The sequence below is a fragment of the Elephantulus edwardii genome, unplaced genomic scaffold (genome assembly GCF_000299155.1).
Source record: "Elephantulus edwardii isolate Elephantulus edwardi_28Jun2011 unplaced genomic scaffold, EleEdw1.0 scaffold00093, whole genome shotgun sequence".
In the NCBI taxonomy this organism is placed as follows: Eukaryota; Metazoa; Chordata; class Mammalia; order Macroscelidea; family Macroscelididae; genus Elephantulus; species Elephantulus edwardii.
This window is the reverse complement of record NW_006399843.1, coordinates 11,979,475-12,001,640: the sequence shown is the minus strand read 5'-3', so window position 1 is coordinate 12,001,640 and position 22,166 is coordinate 11,979,475. Positions and strand designations below refer to the sequence as shown.

The 22,166-nt window shown below is 41.9% G+C and overlaps 1 protein-coding gene across 1 annotated transcript in view; it reads left to right on the top strand.

Annotated features, from left to right (window-relative positions):
* The first annotated feature begins 6,523 nt into the window (after positions 1-6,523).
* AMICA1 (adhesion molecule, interacts with CXADR antigen 1) overlaps positions 6,524-22,166 on the top strand; it is a 43,308-nt gene continuing 27,665 nt past the window's right edge. Inside the window, exons 1-4 of the mRNA XM_006890884.1 lie at positions 6,524-6,569; positions 12,451-12,605; positions 13,634-13,859; positions 21,912-22,024. Of these exons, the coding sequence (XP_006890946.1) occupies positions 6,527-6,569; positions 12,451-12,605; positions 13,634-13,859; positions 21,912-22,024 (537 nt within the window). The 5' untranslated portion in view covers positions 6,524-6,526. The remainder of the gene's footprint in view (positions 6,570-12,450; positions 12,606-13,633; positions 13,860-21,911; positions 22,025-22,166) is intronic.

Below are 22,166 nucleotides of genomic sequence, written 5' to 3'. Positions count from 1 at the left end.
CTCACGCGGTCTTCAGTCATTAGTGTTAAATACTTCAAACCTCCTCTTGAAGTGGTTTTTAAATTTAGGGGGGATAGACTCAAGGTTGCATTTTGCATCTCATAGACCTGTTTAGGTTTCCCCTCCCCCTCAGCTTTAATTTGAACTTGCATATGAGTGATTGATGGTCTGTTTCATAGGCAGCTCCTAGCCTCGTTTTCACTGCTGATAGTGAGCTTATCGATGTACTCTTTTCAGAGATACAGCAAATCTGGTTCAGGAACTATTCCCTCAAAGAAATTACATTGAACTTGAAATGTGAAAAGTGAGGAGTTACCTGGAATAAGGGATGGAGGTGGGAAGGGCATTCCAGTCAGAGGGAGCAGATTACTTTTGTTCTGATAAATCGAAAAGGATTTTGCTCTAAGATATTTCCCTTCGTAAATATGAAGAAACAGCCTATCATAATCTGAAGCCAGATTACCTGGGTTTGAAGCCCATTTTTGGCATTTATTATGTGCTCTTAAGCAAGTCTCTTCACCAATTTGTCCTTCAGGCTCCTCACCTCGCAAGGTGATTGTTAGGACTAAATGAATTGATTTGCTTTGACAATACCTGACACCCAGCCTCCTAGGGTTTATTGTGTATCAGCTACTGGTTTCTAATGATGTCTATTAATTAAGGAATAAATAAAAAGAAAATAATCTGACCCTTTAATGTTAAGGATAAGGCCCAGAGAGATTGAGTGATTTCCCCAAGATCTAAGAGTTAGCTAATCGAAGGTAAAACACCAGAAGACATTTATTTCTCTTTAACCAGAATTCACTATTTTTCCCTCCATTAGAAACCTTGCTTCTCTACTTGCTTAAGCTACTCGCACAACTATTTAAGAGTAGTTAGTGAATTTGGAATATTAGAATTGAAAATTAGTGTTTTGTGTTTATCTGATTGTTTCTTTCAGTTTGTTTGAAAATGAGTGGGTGTGGCTCTGAGTCATACAGGTTGGTGACTAGAATAAGAGTCATTACGGTTCTGGCTTCCTTCTAGAACAGGCTGGCATAGGATGTCTCTAAATCGATTTCTGCCAGCTGATTCTTTTTGGTACGGTGAGTCTATGTATTCCTTCCATCTTCTTCCCCCCCCCCCGCCTTTCTATTTCTTTTTAATTTTTTAATTGTGATTTGAATGAAACTTTACAGAAAAGTTGGATTTTCATTCATTCATTGCTGCACGTTTCCCCGCCTTCCTTCTCCTCCCAGTTCACTTTTTTTAATATTTATTCACTGTTGCATAATTTCCTCCTTCTCCCTTCCTTCCCCTCCCCCAGTCCACTTTGCAATGCACCTCTTTTTTTTTTACTTTTAAAAACATTTATTATTAATTTCAATGAAAATTTACAGAGACTTTTGATTTCTATTCATTCATTGTTGCACTTTTCTCCCCTCCCAACCCTCCCCCCCAAGTACACTATCCTCTTGGAAAAGTAAAAGAAACTTTTTTTCATTGTTTTACAATCCTTCTCCCCAGGTCCATTCCACTATGCAGCCTTCGTTCTGGACTCCTGTCATGACAAAAATACCTAATCACATATCCCTTTTAAACAGTTTTCTCCTTCATCTGTTTCAATTCAGTATACATTATTTAACCCATCTGTCTCAGTCTCTCCCAACCCCGATGTCAGTCATGTTTTACAACAGTGGCACTATGCAGTATTTGTCTTTTTTTGACTGAGATACTTCACTCAGCATAATGTCCTCCAGGGTCACTCATTTTGAATAATATTGCATGAGTTCCTTGTTTTTCAATGCAGCATAGTATTCCATTCTGTGAATATACCAGAGCTTCTCTATCCATTTGTTGATGGGCACTTGGGTTGTTTCCAACTCCTTGCTATTGTGAACAAAGCCATGATAAACATGGATGTGCATATATCTGCTTGGATGCCAGTTATGGTCTCTTTGAGTTATATTCCCAGTAATGGAATTGCTGGGTAAAATAGTATCTGTATTTGCAACTTTTTGAGAAAGCGCCATACCGATTTCCGCAGTGGTTGCACCATTTTACACTTCCACCAACAGTGAATAAGGGTTCCAGTTTCTCCACAACCTCACCAGCATTTGTTGCTTGCTATTCTGTTAAATTTTGCTATTCTGACTGGGGTGATATGATATCTCATAGTTGTTTTGATTTCCATCTTCTTTTGGGCTTGAATTTTTTCACTTCCTTCTGTTTGAGTGAGTTCTTCCCTTTTGATTTCCTGACTCTAGTTCTTTGCACATTTTGTTATAATACTTTGTCTTCATGAGCTGTCCTTTAAAATCTTTGGTTTAACTCCTTAACTTCCTCATCTTAAGAACAGATGCCTTTGAGCTGTGATGCTGGAGAAGATTATTGAACATCCTATCGACTTCCAAGAGAACAAACAATTCTGTCCTGGAGAGTGTGAAACCAGGTTGCTCCTTGCAGGCAAGGATTTTGAAATTTGTCTCAAATACTTTGGCATGTTGCCAGGAAGGCCAGTCATAGGAAGGGAAAAGGGTCAGCGCAGGCGAGGAAGACCCTGGATGACACAGATTGACACAGTGGCTATGGCAATGGGGCCAGGGGTGTCAGAGATGGTGAGGTTGGCTCTGGATAAGGCAAAATTCAGAGCCATTGTTCAGAGTTGCTGTAAATTGTAGTTGACTCAACTGCACATAACAATAACAACAAGTTTATTTCAATTAATGGTCACACTGGCAGGTATCAGAATATCCAGAATGTATCAGATGTGTTACCAGGTGCCATAGTACAAGAATGAAATTACAATATAAATGATACATGCTTGTTCCTGTCATTGAGAATATGCAGGCTGGAGTGGGGGTTTGGTATTAGACATGAAACCAATTGCAAGGGTTACCAGTTGCCATTATGTTGACTGACTCCTGGTGACCTTATATGTGTCAGAATAGAACTGTGCTCCCTAGGATTTTCAGTGACTGAGTTTTTATAATTAGGTTGTTGATTTTATTTATTTATTTATTTATTTTACTGAGGAACCTATAGGTAGACTTGAACCTCCAGTCTCTTAGCAGCCAAACACATTAACTATTGGTAACACCTAAAAGTTCAATGATATTGTACACTTCCCTGTATGTGATACACTGTTGGGGGAGTGTATATGTGCTGGTGCTGGCGCTGGGTAGAGATAGGAGAACAGTCAACTCTCTGGGTGGGATCTCTACAGAAGGTGACAGAGGTCTCAATGTCCCAGATATGATCATTTGCATGCTTGAAAGGGAGCCCTTCGTGTGTGTGTGTGTGTGTGTGTGTGTGTATGTGTGTGTGAAGTGGGGAGATGAAATAGAAGTAGTGCTGTAGTAATCTTGAGGAAAACCTGTGTTTCCATTAGATGTATTTGATTTTAGAACAACTTAATGTGATTCTTGGTATATCTAGCTTAGTGTTATTTCATATCTACAATTTTATAATGGGTTTAAAATATGGAAACTTAGTGTTTCCAGTTCATTCTGAGTCATAATTTGCCATTTATAGAACCTCTTGTCTGATACCGTGTACTTTCTATTTGATTACTAAGTTGTGGGTTTTTTTTTAATAGGATGTTATGTGATAACACTTTCTGTTTTTCAAAGTATTTTTTGCCTTGTTACATTTGTTCCTTACATGATTATTCCCATGTGGTAGGTTAGGGAACTGAGGTTCAACAAGGTCAACTGATTTGGGTGTGAGCTAGGACTTCCTTGAAAAGTTTGGCCTTGATTTGGAATGAAAGCATTTGTTGATCTCAGGCAAGAAATCCCTCAGGTAATCAGGAAGGTATGAGATATCCCAATGGATTGCCGAAAGAAAAATCCCAAATCAGTCTTGAAGGAAGTGCAACCGGGATGCTCCTGAGAGGTAAGGATGGCTAAACTTTGTCTCACGTACTTTGGGAATGTTGCCAGGAGGGGCCAATCTTTGGAGGAATATTCACACTGAAAAGGTGGAAGGTCAGAGAAAGAGAGGAGGGTCCTAACAAGATAGACATACACAATGACTGTCCAATGGACTCAAGTACATCAGAGAGAGAGAGGATTGTGCAGGAAAGGGGCAGGTTCAGGTCTATTGTTCCTAGGGTAGCTACAAGTTACAGTTAACTGAACAGCTCCTAACAATAACAGCTGTTTGTATGTTGTTGTTATTTGCCACTGAGTCGTCTGTGACTCATGACGACCCTACGTACAACAGCTCTAAACCCTGCTCTATCCTGTGCCAATCTTATTGTCTCTGATACACCTACCCCATTACCCCAGTGACAGAATCAAGCCATCTCATCAAAGATCTTCCTTTCCTGTGCTGTCTGTCCCCCCACCCTCCCAAGCATGACATCCCTCTCCAAGGACTGATCCCGCCTTGCAACATGTTCATAGTATGTCAGATGAAGCTTCAGAATCCTTGCCTCCAACGAGCAGCCTGGCTTCATCCTTTCCAGGATGAACTTGTTTGTTCTCCTAGCAGTCCATGGTATAGTCAATACTCTTCTCCAGCACCACAGTTCAAAGGCATCAGTTTTCCTTCTATCATCTCTAGTCATTGTCCAGCTGTCTGATGCATAATACGTAATTGCAAAAACCAGGTGCTGGATCGGGCACACATTAGTCTCCAGATGAACATCATTCGTTGCTCTTCAGTACTCTGGAGAGGTCCCTGACAGTTGACTTTCCCAATGCAATTTGTCTTTTGATTTCCTGGCTGCTGGTACCAAGAGTATTGATTGTGGAGCCAAGAAAACTAAAGCTGTTAATAGTCTCAATCTCTTCGCCATCTATCATGATGCTGCCAATTGGCCCAGTGGTGACAATCTTTGTTTTCTTGATGTTGAGCTTCAATCCATAATGAAAGCTGTAGTCCTCGACCTTCTGCAGCAAGTGCTTCAGGTCCTCCTCAGTTTCAGCAAGCAGACTTGTGTTATCTGCATAACACAGATTATTGACTAGTCTACTTCCGATCCTAATGCCACATTTCTCCTCATAGAGCCCAGCTTCCCGGATAATCTGTTCAGCCTATAGATTGAAAAGATACAGTAGCAACCATTTTTTATTCTTACAGTTGAAGAATGTGCCAAACTTACCATTAGATCTTACTGAGATATTATTCTAACACCGCAATAAAAAGACTTTTCCCTTGAGAAGATTTCTCATGTGGATTCTAGAGCCAAATTGGTTAGGAAGGAGCACAGGAATATGATTGTGACCAGGCACAACAGTAGACAGGAAACCAAAGCCGATCAAATTGAACTCCCTGAAGTTAGAGGTCTTCCGTTCACTAAGAAAATTTGATTCACCATTAAATGGTGAATCCTTTTCCAGAAAGCTAGTACTTGCAGTGACATTAATATCATAGAGATAACCACTAAAACTATTACTTTTCTGCATATACAGCCCAATTTTCATTCTACTTACACAGATCTGCTTAAAAATGTTGTTGGTTGGTGCTTTTTTTTTCTTCTCAGGTTTGCAACAGACTCTTCACATCATAGAACTTGGTTGATGTCTTAACTGAGTTAAAAATTTACCCATATTTCTCTATCACCATTCCTATATGTCCCAAACATTTTTGTTTAAAATCAGTAATTCCAATTTAGTTATAAGGTAGCTAAAAATTCCAGACTTAGTGTCCTGTTAAAAAAAAAAATTAAATGTCAAACTTTCAGGTTTGGAAATGTCTACTGTGGTCATCTCAAGGTGCCCTATTTCTTTTTTTTTTCTTTCTTCTTAGCTTATAGATACAGCTATGTTTTATTTTTACCTCTATTTTTAAAATTATTTTTCTTGGTTTGCATATAAAATTTGTATATATTATGTTTCATTCATATACATTGTGCTTTGAACATTTCATTTAAGGGACTACCAAACAGTTTTCCAATGTGCTGCACCATTTTATATACCCACCAACAGTGTATGAAGGTTCCAGTGGCTATTTTTTTTCTTGAAAAACAACTTTCATTCAGTCTCCCCCTATTAGTCAATCTGTAAACCAATTAGGAGTTTATGGTTTAGAATATAAAGTGAGAAATCTTTTAGGTAATTGTGTCTTACAATGAAAATGGGCACCAACTAGATGCCATCTAGTCGACCCCAGGTTTGTTAAAATAGAGCTGTGTGCTCCACGGGGCTTTCAGTGGCTGATTGTTTGGAGGTAAATGCTAGGCCTTAGTTCCCAGGTGCCTCTAGGTGAACTCGAAGTTCTAATTGTTTGCTTATTAGCTGAGCACACTAAGACTGTATACCACCCAGGGGCTCCAGACAAGCTGGAGTAGCCGCCAGATGATTCTCTGAACTCCACTCTTCAACATCTAGGGTTTTCTTATCCATACATTTGCTTTTTATCCTATCTCCCCCATAGGTAAACTCCCAAGAGAGCAGGGTCCTGGTCTTGTTCAATGCTGTGCCCCTGCATCTCAAACAAGGACTGGCCCACTCGTCACTCACTACTGACTTGTTATGTTAATGTACTTGCGTTAACCTGATTTTTCCCCCCTCTTTAAGATTGAACAACCGAAAGCAGCATGCTTTGTTCCTTTAAGCTCATCTTGGTGTCCATGTTACTTGGTAAGTGTAAGCCAGGGGACCAGGGAGGGTATTTACTTTTTCCTAAGTCACATATATTGTATTTATTTCTTTTTTAAAAATGTGCTTTGAGTGGAAGTTTACAGAACAATTGGTTTTCCATTCACTCCCTTATCCACATTCTGGGTGAGGGCATTCTAACAACATTCTTCCCACTTCTGCCTAGTGATTCTCAATTTCATTCATAAATCACATGCATGTTAAGAAGTCACATTGCATGCTTTCATTTCCCCTTGGTTTGTTGAAAATGGAAATTTCTAAGTTAGGACTTTGTTTTATTTTGCTGAAACAAACTGTTTGAGACAACATGTAAGTGAATCTTTCTTGGAAAGCGGAATCTTCCTCTGTCTTTGCTAGAAATGAATGCCTTTGCGTCCTTACTGGGTGTTCTCTGACTTCTTTTGTGATACAAGGAATGTTTCTCTATGGAATTCCTGTGTGTCCAATCATCTGTGATCCTCAGATAACCCAATTCCATTGTAGTGGTGTTGATCCCGACTCATTGTGCTCAATATCAATAAGGCAAAATTCCTCACGTCTGGACCAATAAACATCATGACAAATAGAGAAAAGTTTAACATTGTAAAGAATGTTGTTTTACTGGAATCCACAATCAACACCCATGGAAGCAGCTGTCAAGAAATCAAAGGACGTACTGTTGTTGGCCAAATCTGCTGTCAAGGATGTCTTTAAAATGCTGAAGAGCAAGGCTGTCACTCTGAGAACTAAGACGTGTCTGACGCAAGCTGTGGTGTTTTCAATTGCCTTAGATGCATGTGAAGGTTAGACAACGTAAGGAAGATCAAAAGAACTGAGGCCTTGGAATTGTGTTGGTGAAGACTTGCATACACCCTGGACTGCAGAAAGTCCAAACTAATCCATCCTGGAACGAGCACAATCAGAAAGCTGCTTAGAAATGAGGATGCTGGCGAGCTCTGGTGGCCTAGGGGCAAGAAGCTGCGCTACAATCCCAGAGGTGCACGGTTCAAATCCACCAGATGCTCTGCTGAAGAAGGAGGGACAATCTCCTCCTGTACCAGTCGGATCCGATTTGACGGTACACACATAAAAAAAAATAATTTAAAAAAATGTAAAAAAAAAAAAAAAAGAAATGAGGAAGCTGAGACTTCATCTCACATACTTTGGGCATGTTATCAAGAGGGCTGGTCCCTGGAGAAGGATACCGTGTTGGTTAGAGTAGGAAAGCAGGAGAGAGGAAGACGCTCAGCAAGTGGCCTGAGCACAGTGACTGCAGCAGCGGGTTCAAGCTTAGGAGTGGTTCCGAGGAGGGTGCGGGGCTGGGCAGTGCTTCATACTGAATGGGATCACACTGCGGTTTGGGAACTGAAATTACCAGAGAGGCTCAGAGTCTCATTCAGTGTGTTCACAGTTCAGCCACATGTGCCTTCTTGCAGTTCCTCAATCACACAGTGGTCTTTCCCAGTTCTGAGTAGTTTCCTTTGCCTGGAGCCCCTTGTCCTCTTCCTACACCATCTGGCCTGACCAAAGCTTCCTTGGCCTCCAGGTTTCCCCAAGGCTGCAAACCCTGACTGCCCCATCCTGTGAGAGCCTGTGTTCAGGCTGCTTCTTGTTGCTCAGCTCCACCAGTGATTTTGTCTATCCTTCCCTCTTGTCTTTATGTGATTCCCCACCCCCGCCTTCTAAGCTTTTTCAGTTTTCTCATTCTTATTTTTTTTAATGGCTCACAGTGATCTAAGCACAGGGTAAGCAGTGTACACAAAATAGTTGCTTTTGCTCCACTTCCAGCACTACAGTGCACACCAACAGCAGACACACACGTACATATATACACACAAGCACACACACACACACACGTGAAAATTGTGGGGTTTTCTTTTTTCAATAGGAGCGGAGTTATAACCACCTCAGAGGGTATTTTCCTATCTTCCCTGGGTCCATGGAGCAGCTTGCGTGGACGTTTCCTCAATTGTTCCTTAAGAATGAAGATGGCAAGTCTTCATCTCATAGACTGTGGGCATGTCATCAAAAGGATCCACTTCCTAGAGAAGGACATCGTGCTTAGCAGAGAGGAGGGTCAACAAGAAAGAGTCAGACCTCAGTGAGATGACTGACACGGCTGCAGCGATGGGCTCCAGCACAGCGAGGACTGTGAGCAGGACTCAGGACCCCGCAGGGCTTTGTTCTGTTGTGCACAGAGTTACAAGGAGTCAGAGCTGACTTGATAGCACCTAACAACAACAACAATCCAGACAATGAACGTGCCAGCCCCTGTAGGATGGGGCTCTGGTGGCCTAGATGTAAGGAGCTATGCTGTCAACCGAAAGGCCCACAGTTCATCAGTTGTTCTGAGGGAGCAGGATGGGCAATCAACTCCTATGTGATTTACTGCCTCGGAAAAACCACTGAAGGGTCAGCTGTGGGTCAGTTCAGCTGGACAGTACTCAACAACAACAACAACAATCACCAAGCTCTAGCGACCTAGTGCCCAGTGGTAAGGAGCTATGCTATAATCCCAAAGGTACAGAGTTTGAATCCACCAGCTGCTCTGCAGTGATTTACTGCCTCTGCAAACCCACTGGAGGATCAACTGTATAGGTTGGCTCCAATTTGATGGTACACAACAACCACCCCTGTAGGTAGCAGTGAGGTGACCCCAGGAACATCTTTGTGGAGGGGATTTCCTCATCTTAGAAAGTCTTTCACCCCCACCCCCATCATCCCTCTACAAAGATTATACTGTTCACTGAAGGTGTAAGTTTTCCTTTGTTGTTCTCTGGCTGTTCTCCACCATAATAATATGCACAGTACTTTAATACAAAATAAATTGACCTTTGTTGTTGCTGTTGTTGTTGTTATGTGCCGTCGAGTCGTTTCCGACTCATAGCGACCCTATGCACAACTGCCCTAAACCCTGCTCTGTCCTGCGCCAACCGCACCGCCTCTGACACACCCATCCCGATTACCCCAGTCACCGAATCAATCCATCTCATAAAGGGTCTTCCCCTCCTGCGCTGTCCCTCCACCCTCCCAAGCATGATGTCCCTCTCCAAGGACCCGTCCCTCCTGGCAACATGTCCAAAGTATGTCAGACGAAGCCCCAGAATCCTTGCCTCCAAGGAGTAGCTTGGTTTAATCCTCTCCAAGATGAATCTATTTGTTTTCCTGGCACTCCATGGTACATTCAGTACCCTTCTCCAGCACCACAGCTCAAAAGCATCCACTCTCCTTCTGTCCTCCCTAGTCATTGTCCAACTCTCTGATGCATAACAAGCGATTGCAAATACCATGGCCTGTATCAGGCGCACCTTAGTCTCCAGAGAGACACTGTTGCTCCTGAGTACCTTAGAGAGGTCCTTAACAGCAGACTTTCCCATCGCGATACGCTTTTTGATTTCCTGACTGCTGGTGCCAAGAGTGTTGACTGTGGAGCCGAGCAAACTGAAGCTGTGAACACTCTCAATCTCTTCGTCATCCATCCTGATGCTGCTAATTGGTCCAGTGGCGAGAATCTTTGTCTTCTTGACATTGAGCCTTAGTCCATACTGAAGGCTGTAGTCCTTGACCCTTCGCACAGCAAGTGCATGAGGTCCTCCTCAGTTTCAGCAAGCAGGGTTGTATCATCTGCATAACGAAGATTGTTAATAGATCTTCCACCAATCCTGATGCCACAATTCTCCTCATAGAACCCAGCCTCTCGGGTAATCTGCTCTGCATACATGTTGAAAAGGTATGGAGACAGGATGCATCCCTGGCGTACACCCTTCCCAATTTCGAACCATGCAGTGTTACCCTGCTCTGTTCTGACTACTGCCTCTTGGTCCAAGTATAGGTTTCGTATTAGCACAATTAAATGTTCTGGGATTTCCATTCTTCTCAGAGTCAGCCACAGTTTGTTATGATCCACACAGTCAAATGCCTTTGCATAATCAATGAAACAAAGATAGACATTCTTCTGGTATTCTCTGCTTTCAGCCAAGATCCATCTAAGATCTTTACCAAAAATAATTTTTACTTTTCCTACACCTTTATCCATACAGAGGGTTTCTCAGTTCTTTCATGTAGTAAAATTTCATATACTAGCTGGAGCTTATTTGGATTTTCTTCAAAACAATTCTAAGTGTTTGAAGTTGAGATACTTTTAAAAAACTGTTTTGCATACAGTCATTCACACAAAATGTGTTTCGTTCATGTACATTGTGTTTTATACAATCATTCACCACCATTGTGTTTTCTATCACTAATTCCTATTGACCCATGCCTTTTACCACCAGTCTCATCAAGTCCCTCGCTTTGCTTATTTTATTCCTTCATCTCTGCTGTCCTGGTGGTTTGCCCCACCCTCTTTCTTTCCCCTTCCTTCTCTCCTCCGCCCTTCCCTTTTGAACAGCTACTCACCCTATTCCCATTACTTGCCATATTGTCATTTTTTTAATTCTTCCCAGGTCGATCCTCCCTGGTCCTGATCCTTTACAGCCTTCATTGACGGTACATTCTATTTCTGCTTTTCCAATGCCTCTGTCCCACCTCCCTACAGTGTGTGCCTGCTGCTGGAGCAGGAAGTTAACTCTTCTCTTAGAGAAACAGCTTGGATGAAAGGCTGGCCCATTTTCTGTTTATTCCATATGCGTTTAGTTGGCTCTTCATTTGGTCTGAACCAGGCACCGTCTCCATGTGCCTTTCTGGATTTTGTTGCCTGTTTGCACAGAGCACGACTTGTGAAAACAGAAATGCTCATGTAATGGTTTTCTCTCTTAGTGACCTCTTGGCATTACTTGAGCAGAGTGCAGAGAATGAGGTCAGACTGTGCATGTAGAGAAACATCTAGAAGCTTAAAAGCTGAGACTGGTTGCAAAGCTGGAGGGAGCAGAGCCGGGCGAGGGCAACACAGAGGAAATTCATGGGGAGAGCTGTGCTCTGCACTGGCCTAATTACAGGGACCTGCTGTACAGCCAGAATCAGCCGCACATTCAGAGATGAGCTTTGCAAATGAACAGCAAACAAAGGAGGAAAATTGAACAAACAAAAGCAAATCCGTGCACTAACTTTTCAGATAAGAAGCTAGTGAGAAGTGAGGAACAAGAGACATTTTTGTTTTGTTTTAGGTAAGCAAATATGAGTGTCTCAACTGATGGTCAGAAAGAAGAGCTTTCAAGGTTCCCTCTTTTTTTGGACAGGTTGAGATGAAGGTGAAGGGATTCTGGAAAGGGAAAAGAGATGAATTAGGAGAAGGGGTCCAGATCTCATTCATAATGATATAAAGATGGTGGAAATGCTGCAGTGTGAGCCATTGGTTTGAGAATATAAGTCCTGATTTTTAAAATTTTTTTAACTCATTCATTGTTGCACATTTTCTTCCCTCCTCCCTCTCCTCTCCTCAAGTGCACTTTGGAATGCACCTCTTGTTCCAGATTGTTGTCATACACATAATACCTAATCATATATTCCTTTCAGACAATTCTTCCCCTCATCTGTCACAACACAGTGCTCATTATCTATTCCTTCTTTTCCCATTCACTCCCCAACTCCTCATGTCAGCCCTGTTTTATAACAGTGGTGTTATGCAGTATTTGCCCTTTTGTGACTGAGATATTTCACTTAGCCTAATGTCCTCCAGGCTTGTAGTGTTTTACTAGTCCATTTGTTTTTCAATGCAGTGTAATATTACATTGTGTGAATGTACCATAGTTTCTCTATCTGAAATGATGGGCACTTGGGTTGCATAACTCCTGATGCTGAGGATACTGGTTTGAGTGAGAGGCCTCTGAGACCTTGGTGCGCTGTCTTGTCCATTGAAAGGGAAGTGTACCTTGGTGATAAGTGAATCTTCATCACAGAGAGTATTTGGTAAGATGATGTATCTGCTTATCTTTGACATCTATAGTTTACTCCCTGGGCCTCAACAATTTGGTTGTTCCCACCGCTACCCTGACAGTCCATGTGGGTGATCCAGTGCTGATGGTGTGTGCTTTCCAAACCACAGAAGAGAAACGCATGATCAAGGTGGACTGGATGTTTTCATCAAAAGAGAACGCCAAGGTAAGGAGAAGAAACCTGCCTGACAGCAGTGGGGAAAGAGGTCCTGCTACAAAATCTTGAATTTCTCAGGACCATGTGGCTGTGTAATGAGTTGAGCACGTTAATCAACTTTGCTGAGCTTCCTGACCTGTGAAGGCCAGTAGTCACAGGGATGGTGCTGTTGAAAGTTCAGGTAGCTGAGAGGTTGCTCGAGACAGGACATGTGAAGCTCTTTCAGTTTTCTTCCTCCTTCTTGTCATGCCTTTGTAAGGTCGTATGGGTGGTAGGTGAGAGGGATGCTTCTAGTTCTTCCAGCAGCTGTGAATCCTGTCTTGTGGCCTACATGTGAAAATGGTGTATTGTGTTTTTTGTTTTGTTTTGTTTTTTTTAACAAACAAGATAGGATTGCCTCAGCATCCCATCTGTGCATCGGGTCATAGTCTTTACCTCATCTCCACCCCCTATAACAGCTGCTTGAAAAATTGGGATTAGAAGGTGCAGGGTCTTTCATGGAAACTCTCTGGAAGAGGAAACAGTACATTAAGTCTCATCTGAGATGTCTCAGAAATAATCTGTATCTCAGGATCATTTGTGAAATATGCCCCAAGTAACTTTTAACCAACAACAAAATTCCAAAGTCTACAAATAAAACAGTTTTTGCAACTCAGATCACACACATTCCATGATCCCTATAAAGTTATTATTATTTGTTGCCTCTCTGTGGGTCAGGTCAGAACACAGGATGAAAAGGATAATGACTTTCAAAAGCTGTGAGTTTTAATCCCCTTGGTGATTTTCAGAATGGTGTTACATTTTACCTTAAACAGTAAGATGAAAACATGTGAACTGCATTTTCCCTGTTTCTCTTTGCCTGAAATGAATCATAGAACCTTGTATAACTTAGACCATTGCCTGGCACATTATTATTACTAATGATAATACTTTTATTATTTTTGATCAGAACGGTGATGATGACCAGTTGCAGGGTCTTTTGAATCCAGTCTAGGACATCTGACTTGATTTTTTCCCCAATGCCTGTCTCCATCCAGGATGATTACGTGCTGTACTATTATTCCAACCTCAGCGTGCCAGTGGGGCGCTTCATCAACCGTGTCCGCTTGGTGGGGAATGGCTCACGCAATGATGGGTCTCTTCTGCTCCAAAATGCCCAAGAGGCTGACCAAGGGACTTATACCTGCGAGATCCGCCTGGAAATGGAGAGCCGAGTGTTCAAGAAAGAGGTGGTGCTGAACGTAATACCGGAGGAGCCCAAAGGTACGTGGGTGCTTGGAGAAGAGCAAGAGATGCCACGTGCAAAGACAGAAGGGGGCAGATTTTGTTGCGCAGATGCCAGCTTTTACCACAGAAAAAGTCCTTAATAAATTATTCCTCCCCTCCCCTTTTCTTCTCCCTCCCTCCCTTCTCTTCTTCCTTCTCCTCTTACCCACTTCAGAGTCATTTGGCATTAAACATTTTAGACTTTAAGAGATAAAAGAGATCTGTTGTTGTTGTTGTTGTTGTGTACCATGGAGTGGGAACCAACACGTAGCCTGACCCTCCAGTGGGTTTTCAGTGGGTTTCACAGGAGAGGAGATCGCTCATTTTTCTTCCTCAGAGCAGCTGGTGGATTAGAACTATCTGCTTTTGGGCTGCCAGTGCAACTCCTTACCACCAGGCCACCAGAGCTCCCTCATTTCCAACTGACTAAAAATAAAAATCTCAAACTTAATGCCGTGCAGTCGGAACTGCCTCCTAGCTGACCCTCCATTGCATTTCCAAAGCCGTATATTGCCCAGGAGATTGCTCATCCTTGCAGAAGCTGATGGTGGATTTGAACTTCCAGAGAGGTGCTGCCTTAGGGTTAGCAGCCATATGGACTTCACTGCCAGCGCACCCTTTTAATTAGCTGTTGTTAATTAGTGGAGTAGGAACGACTCATAGCTGACCCTCCAGAATGTGGTGTTCAGAGGCGGTGAATCGGACCAAAGATTATCTTTCTGCCATTTAAATCACTAAGGATCAAGCAATTATTATTACTTTCTTTGTAGTTCTCTCATTCCCTGTATCTCTTGTGCTGTATTATTTATTATATAATATATATTATGTATATATGTTCATTTGTATGAAAGAGATATATATAGTAATATAGTAATGTATATAGTCCCATTCAAAAAAAAAAGGTGACCTGAGAGAGTGTAGAAATTATTGAACAATATTACTAATACCACACTCAAGCAAAATCCTGCTGAAGATTATCTAGAAATGACTGGTACATTGACAGAGAACTACCAGAAATACAAGCTGGATTTTGAAGAGCTCGTGGCACTAGAGGCATTATCAGCAATGTCAGATGAATCTTGGCAGAAAGCAAAGAGTACCAGAGAAATGTTTACCTGTGTTTCATTGAATATGCAAAGGCATTTGACTGTGTGGATCAGAACAAACTGTGGCTAACTTTGAGTAAAATGAGAATCCCAGAACACTTGATTGTGCTTATGTGAAACTGGTACTTGGATGAGGAAGTAGTCCTCAGAACAGAGCAGGAAAACACTGCATGGTTCAAAATCAGGAAAGGAGTGTGTCAGGGATGCATCCTGTCCCCATACTTTTTCAATCTATATGTAGAACAGATAGTTTGGGAGGCTGGACTTTATGAGAAGGAATGTGGCATCAGGATTGGAGGAAGACTCATCAACAATCTATGTTATGCAGATGAAACTGAGAAGTACCTGAAGTGTTTGCTCCAGAAAGTCAAGGACTATAGTCTTCAATATGGATTGAAGCTCAACATCAAGAAGACAAAGATTCTCACCACTGGGCCAATTGGCATCTCTCCATGATAGATGGAGAAAAGATTGAGGTTGTTAACATTTGCAGCTTGCTAGGCTCCACAATTAACATTTTTGGCACCAGCAGTCAGGAAATCAAAAGACGAACTGCACTGGGAAAAATTTGCTGTCAAGGACTTCTCCAGAGTACTGAAATGCAACAATGTCAGTTTAGAGGCTAAGGTACATCTAATCCAGGCCATAGTCTTCACAATTACTTGCTATGCATCAGAGAGCTGGATAATGACTAAGGATGACAAAAGAAGAATCGATGCCTTCCATTTGTGGTGCTGGAAAAGAGTCTTGAACATACCATGTACTGCCAAGAAAACAAATAGGTCTGTCTTGGAGAGGGTGAAACGACATTTCTCCTTTGAGGTAGGATTTTGAAGCTCTGTCTCATATACTTTGAGCATGTGGCCAGGAGGGACTAGTCCTTGGAGAAGGACATTGTGCTTGAAAGGGTGTAGGGACAGCTCAGGAGATGGATTGACACAGTTATTGGGGCAATGAGAGTAGGTGTGTCAGAATCAGTGAGATTGGCTTAGGATAGGGCAGGGTTCAGAGCTGCTGTATATAGGGTCACTATGGGCCGCAGTGACTTCACAGCACATAACAATACCAACAACAACAACAACTATATATATATTTGCAACATAACTCAATTATGCATTTTTCATATATACACTGGTTATATTAATAATGTTATGTAACCATTACCCATATCTGTTGCTCAATTTTCCATCACCAGTAAATGATTCTCTTTAAAGAAAAATAATGGCAGTAATGATTTCTATGATTTCTCTTACTTTAAACACATTTCATCCAGAAGAAGGGACTAGTACCCTGTGAAGGAGGTGATGTTCTTTCCATTTTACAGATGAGGTTACTGAGGTCTGGACTGGTTAATTGGCTTGGTGAAGGACTCATATTTATTAAATGGTGTAATAAGTACAATGAAACCTGTGAGAGCCAGAATTTTACTTGAAGAGACTGCAAAATTGTTGTTGTTGTGTGCTGTCAAGTCAGAACTGACCCATAGATGACCTTCCCGTGAGTTTTGAGGGGCAGTAAGTGACAGGAGAAGAGATTGGCCATCCTTCTCCTGTGGAGGTGTGCTGCTTGTGCTTAAATGGCATTAAGTCAACTCCCACTCGTAGAGACACACATAAAATATTCTCAAAACTCACTTCCAGTGAGTCTATTCAGATGCATAGTGACCCTCCATTTGGTTTCTGAGATTGTAAATCTGAACAGAAAGAGATGATACATCTTTCTTTTGCTGAACAGAGGGTGGATTTGAACCATCGAAGGTCCTCAGCCATTTGGTTAACAGTGCAGCACACTACAGACTGTGCCACGAGAGCTCCTTCAGGACACCACCAAAAGGAGCCGATTAGAATGACTTGAAGAATTCATAGGTCCATGCTGGGACAGCTTTAAAGGTAGTCTGCTATTTCCCCAGTAGCCAGTGGAGCACCTTGTATTGTTTTACCCCCAACCTTAGACAACTACCAAAGAGGAAGTAGATTCAACTCCTTATAAGACACTGAGGGATCTGTGAAAAGCCTTCCACTCACCTCACAGAGGTTGTCTCCTCCCCCATCGAAGCTCCATTTTTGCAATCACCTCTAATTTTCTCTATACAGTTTACCCTTTAGTTTTCATTTTTCCCTATAAATCCTTACTTCAATCTCTCTTTTGGTCCTTTTTACGTAAAATATTATTGACAATATTCTCATAAAGAAAAGTAGGATTAGCTTCTTGAGCTCTTGTTGTAGAAAGAACCACCCAACCTCCCTCATGTGAGATATTGAGGGAGAAACCTAGGGCTTTGTCTTCACTCAGGCCTGGGTGAGGTCCTGGCTCCACCTTTGACTGGTGGTGTGGTCTTAGATGTTTTCAGTTTCTTTATATATAAAATCGTAAAATGAGGCAGTTGTAGTTGTTGTAATGTGCCATTGAGTCAGAACTGACTCATAGCTAACCCTCCAGTGGGTTTTCAGAGGCTATAAATTGCACGGGAGGAGATTGTCCATGTTTCTCCTAGTGGATTTGAACTGCTTGCTTTTGGGTTGACAGTGCAACTCCTTACCCACTAGGCCATCAAAGCTCACTATAGTAGTAGTAGTTGTTGTTGTGTGCCATTGAGTTGGAAACAACTCATAGTTGATCCTCTAGCATGTTTTCAGAGGCTGTAAATCACATGGAGAAGTGGTAATACATTCCTCAAGATACATAATAATACTTACCTACAAGATGCCTGGAGCGTGCCTGCCTGCTATATTATCGCTTGTGATTTGATTTATTCTCTAGAGAGTTCAGCAGTTTTTAATGTTCTGGTGAATTTACAGGGCAGTTCTGAAGAGCTCTTAGAAGCAGTTCTATTTAGTTCTACAGGGTCACTGTGAATCAAGACCAACCTGATGGTACATAACAATATCAGCCTTTCCTTACTGAAATTCTTTGGAGTAAATTTTTATTACTTTTGGAATAAATCCCTTCATTGAACTTGGAGTTCATAATATTTTCTTTTGCTTCCCTCCCCTGGAGCATCCTTCCTGCTGGGCAGGAGGTTAATGTCCTCGGATACAAAAGATCTGCTTATTCCTTAGGCTTGCCTTTCTTTTGACAGAACTCTGTCACTTAAAACCTCCTCTATATAACATCTACCTTTCATGATTTTGTGATTGATCTATCAGAACAGTATTGAAATATTAGAGGTGTCTCATTCTTTTTTCAGGAGCTCTTGAAATGACTTCTACAGTAAGACTACTTGTGTAAATAAATAGGCAGAAGTCAGAACCTAGGAGTTGGCAGAGTGGGTCGGTTGGGTGAGGGCAGGGATTGAAACAGAAACATGGGGAAGAGAGGTATTTATTTCCTGTATTTATTTGGCCTAATTAGCAAGGAGTCCTGTGACCGCTACTGTAGCCAGGAATGATCAACCAGCTCAGAAACAATTTATTTTTTTAAAAAAATTAAAAAAGAAGTTCGAGTCATCTCGAATTTAGGTTTGCTTCCCCTCCCCCCCCAGCTAGAAGAACTAGGCAATGAGAATTATGTAACTTTCCACTTCCTGTTTATTTTACACAGAAGTGGGTATCTAGGTTGGTGAACAGAAAGTGGGGACATCACAATTTTCTGTACTTTCTTTAGTGTTAATTTGACATGGAGTTGAGGTTCGTGGGAGAAGATTTTGGAAAAAGGAGAGGAACGAGGAATTAAAAGGGACAAGGGCTGTGTTTAGAGGGTTGCAATGAGCTGCAGATAACTCAACGGCACTTAACAACAACAACAACAACAACAACAACAACAACAACAACAACAACATGATGAGAACATTGGTGGCCTAGTGGATAGAGACTTGAGCGGCCAGCCCCAAGGTTCAAATTCACTAGTTGCTCCATGGAGAAAAGAGAGGTGATCTTCTCCCGTTCTATTTACAGCCTCTATGAGCTGGTTCAGTCTTGACATTGAGCTGAGAAGAGGTTTGTTTTTTTGGGTTTTTTTGTTTTTGGTTTTTTTTTAGGAAAAATAATTTTTTTATTGTGTTTCATTCATGGGGACTGTATTTCACACAATCTTTCATTTCTGTTGTGCTTCATACAATTATTCATACACACTATTTCATACAACCAATCACTATTGATCTGTATCTATTATCACCTCATGGCTTTGAGTTCCCATTGGCTCTTTCCCTTCCTTCACTCCACTCCTCTGCCCGTGAAACTCTGCTATCGTAGTGATCCTTAACTTCCCCCTTTTGGACACTCAACACACATCTTACTAGTTATCCTTCCATTTTAAAAATAATAGTTTTATGCAATATTTGCCCCTATGAGACCAAGTTAGTTCACGCAGCATGACGCTCTCTAGACTTTCCCACATTACAGTGTTTTAAGAAATAGTAGTTCCTTAGTGCTGCATAGTATTCCACTGTGTGAATAAAGCACAATTTCTCAATTCATTAGATTGTTGATGGGAATTTTAATTATTTATAGTTTTGGATAAGAATATTAACTATGGCATGGAATCTCAAAAGAACAAAGACTATTGCATTGGAACAGATGAAAGAAAGAACTGTCTAAAATGAATATATGAATAGGCATTATACATACAACAACAACCCAGAATAAGAGGCTGCAAAGGGGAGACTGAGGGCAGGGTGGGGGGGAGGTAGGTAATTGTGTAAATGAATTTTCTTTTTTTTTAAGATTTGATTTTTTGGGTTTTTTTAAATTTTATTTTATTAATTTTTGTTGTTGTTGTTGTTGTTTTTTAATTTTTGTGTGTGTGTACTGTCAAATCAGATCTGACTGGTACAGGAGGAGATTGTCCCTCCTTCCTCGGCAGAGCATCTGGTGGATTTGAACTATTTTATTAATTTTAATGAACATTTTCAGAGATTCTGGATTTCCGTTCATTCATTGTTGTACTTTTTTCCCTGCCCAGCCCTCCTCCTCCAGTTCATTCCTCTCTTTGAAAAGTAAAAGAAAAATTCTTTCTTTGGTATACAATCCCCCTGCACCGCTCCGACTGCCCCAAGTACACTCCAGTATGCAACCTTAATTGCGGAGAAGGTCTTTAAGGCACTCTGGTGGCACATAGTCAATGGTCTATAGCCTGTTGGGCTAGAACCAAAAAGTTGTGTGTGTTCCATTTCTGTTTAGAGGTGAATCACTGTGTATCTAAATTGACTTGAGGACAGTGAGTTTTGAGGAAGTGTTTAGGAGTCCTAGTGGCACATGCCTCCTATCTCCATACCTTTTCAACCTATATGCAGAACAGATTATCTGGGAGGCTGGGATCTATGAGGAGAAATGTGGGGTCAAGATTGGTGGACGATTTATCAACAATCTGCATTATGCAGATGATACAACCCTGCTTGCTGAAACTGAAGAGGACCTGAAGCACCTGCTGCAGAGGGTCAAGGACTGCAGCCTCCAATATGGATTGAGGTTCAATGTCAAGAAGACAAAGATTCTCACCATTGGACCAATTGGCAGCATCAGGATGGATAGTGAAGAGATTGAGATTGTACACAGCTTTAGTTTGCTTGGCTCCACAGTCAACACTCTTGGCACCAGTAGCCAGGAAATTAAAAGGCGCATTGCTATGGGAAAGTCTGCTGTTAGGGACCTCTCCAAAGTACTGAAGAGCAATGGTGTCTCTCTGGAGACTAAGGTGCGTTTGATACAGGCCATGGTCTTCACAATCACTTGTTATGCATCAGAGAGTTGGACAATGACCAAGGAGGATAGGAGAATTGATGCCTTTGAGCTGTGGTGCTGGAGAAGAGTATTGAGAATACCATGGACTGCTAGGAAAACAAACAGATTCATCCTGGAAAGGGTTAAACCGGGTGGCTCCTTGGAGGCAAGGATTCTGAGGCTCCGTCTAACATACTTTGGACATGTTGTGAGGAGAGACCGGTCCTTGGAGAAGGACATCATGCTTGGGAGGGTGGAGGGACGGCGCAGGAGGGGAAGGCCCTCTATGAGGTGGATTGATTCAGTGACTGGGATAGTCGGGATGGGAGTGTCAGAGACAGTGCGATTGGCACAGGACAAAGCAGAGTTTAGTGCTGTTGTACATAGGGTCGCTATGAGTCGCAAGCAACTGGGCGACATATAACAACAACAACAACAGTAGCACAGTGGGTCGGAGCTGCAAATGGAAAGATTGGCAGCTCCAGCCCATCAGGCTCTTCGTTAGTTTTATAAAAATGTACAACCCTGAACACCCAGTGGGACTCAGTGTATTTTTCCCGACGGGATCACTATGAGTCAGAACCGAGTCAGAGATGCTGCTTTTAGGTGTTTTTGTTTGTTTGTTTGTTTGTTTTTACCTTGGAGTGTTTAGAATCCCTGGTGGCTCTGAGTTTGAGCACTCAGCTGCTAACCAGAAGGTTGGCCGTTTGAACCTATCAGGAGCGTGATGGGAGGAGGGAAGTGGGGCAGGCAGTCTTCTTCCATAAAGATTACAGCCTTGAAAATCCTATGGAGCAGTTCTATTCTGTTGGTATGAATGGGAATCAACTCAAAAGCTACTGAGTTTTTTGCTTCTTGTTGTTATTTGCCAGTGAGTTTGAACTAAACCACAGCTGACCCTCCAGGGATTTTTCAGAGACAGTCAATCACATGGGAGAACTTTGCCCATCCTTCTACTGTGGAGCAACTGGTGGATTTGAACTGTATGCCTTTGGGATTACAGTGCAGCTTCTTTCCATGACTTCACAGAGGATGTTTATTATACTATGAAGAAAACAAAAACCCTCAGACTTAACAAATGTGGGTTGATAGTGGGTATTCTGATTTCAAGTGAAAGCCCTCGTCTACATAGCTTACTAGGTCATCTGTGGAAGGAATGTATACAGAATCTGACAGTAACATTGATTTTCCTGCCAAAGAGCTTTGACTAAACATGTTCTCTTCTAGAAGATCTTTGACTTCTAGAAATCTTGTGTTTTTGACTTAATGTATCTTTATATTCCCAGAGCTTGTGGTCCACGAGGGTGATTCAATTCAGATGGGGTGTGTTTTCAAGAGGACAGAAGATAAACATGTGACCATGTTAGAATGGGTGTTCTCATCAGGAGAGCATGGTAAGGTAAGGAAAAGAGAGGCCCTTGTGTGTCAGAAGGCCCTGGGTGAAGAGTTCAGGACAGTGGAGCATGAGGGAGAACCCGCCTGCCAGGTGCTCTGTGGTGGTTGCAAGAACTTAGGCTTTGGGACCTGTCAGAACAGACTCC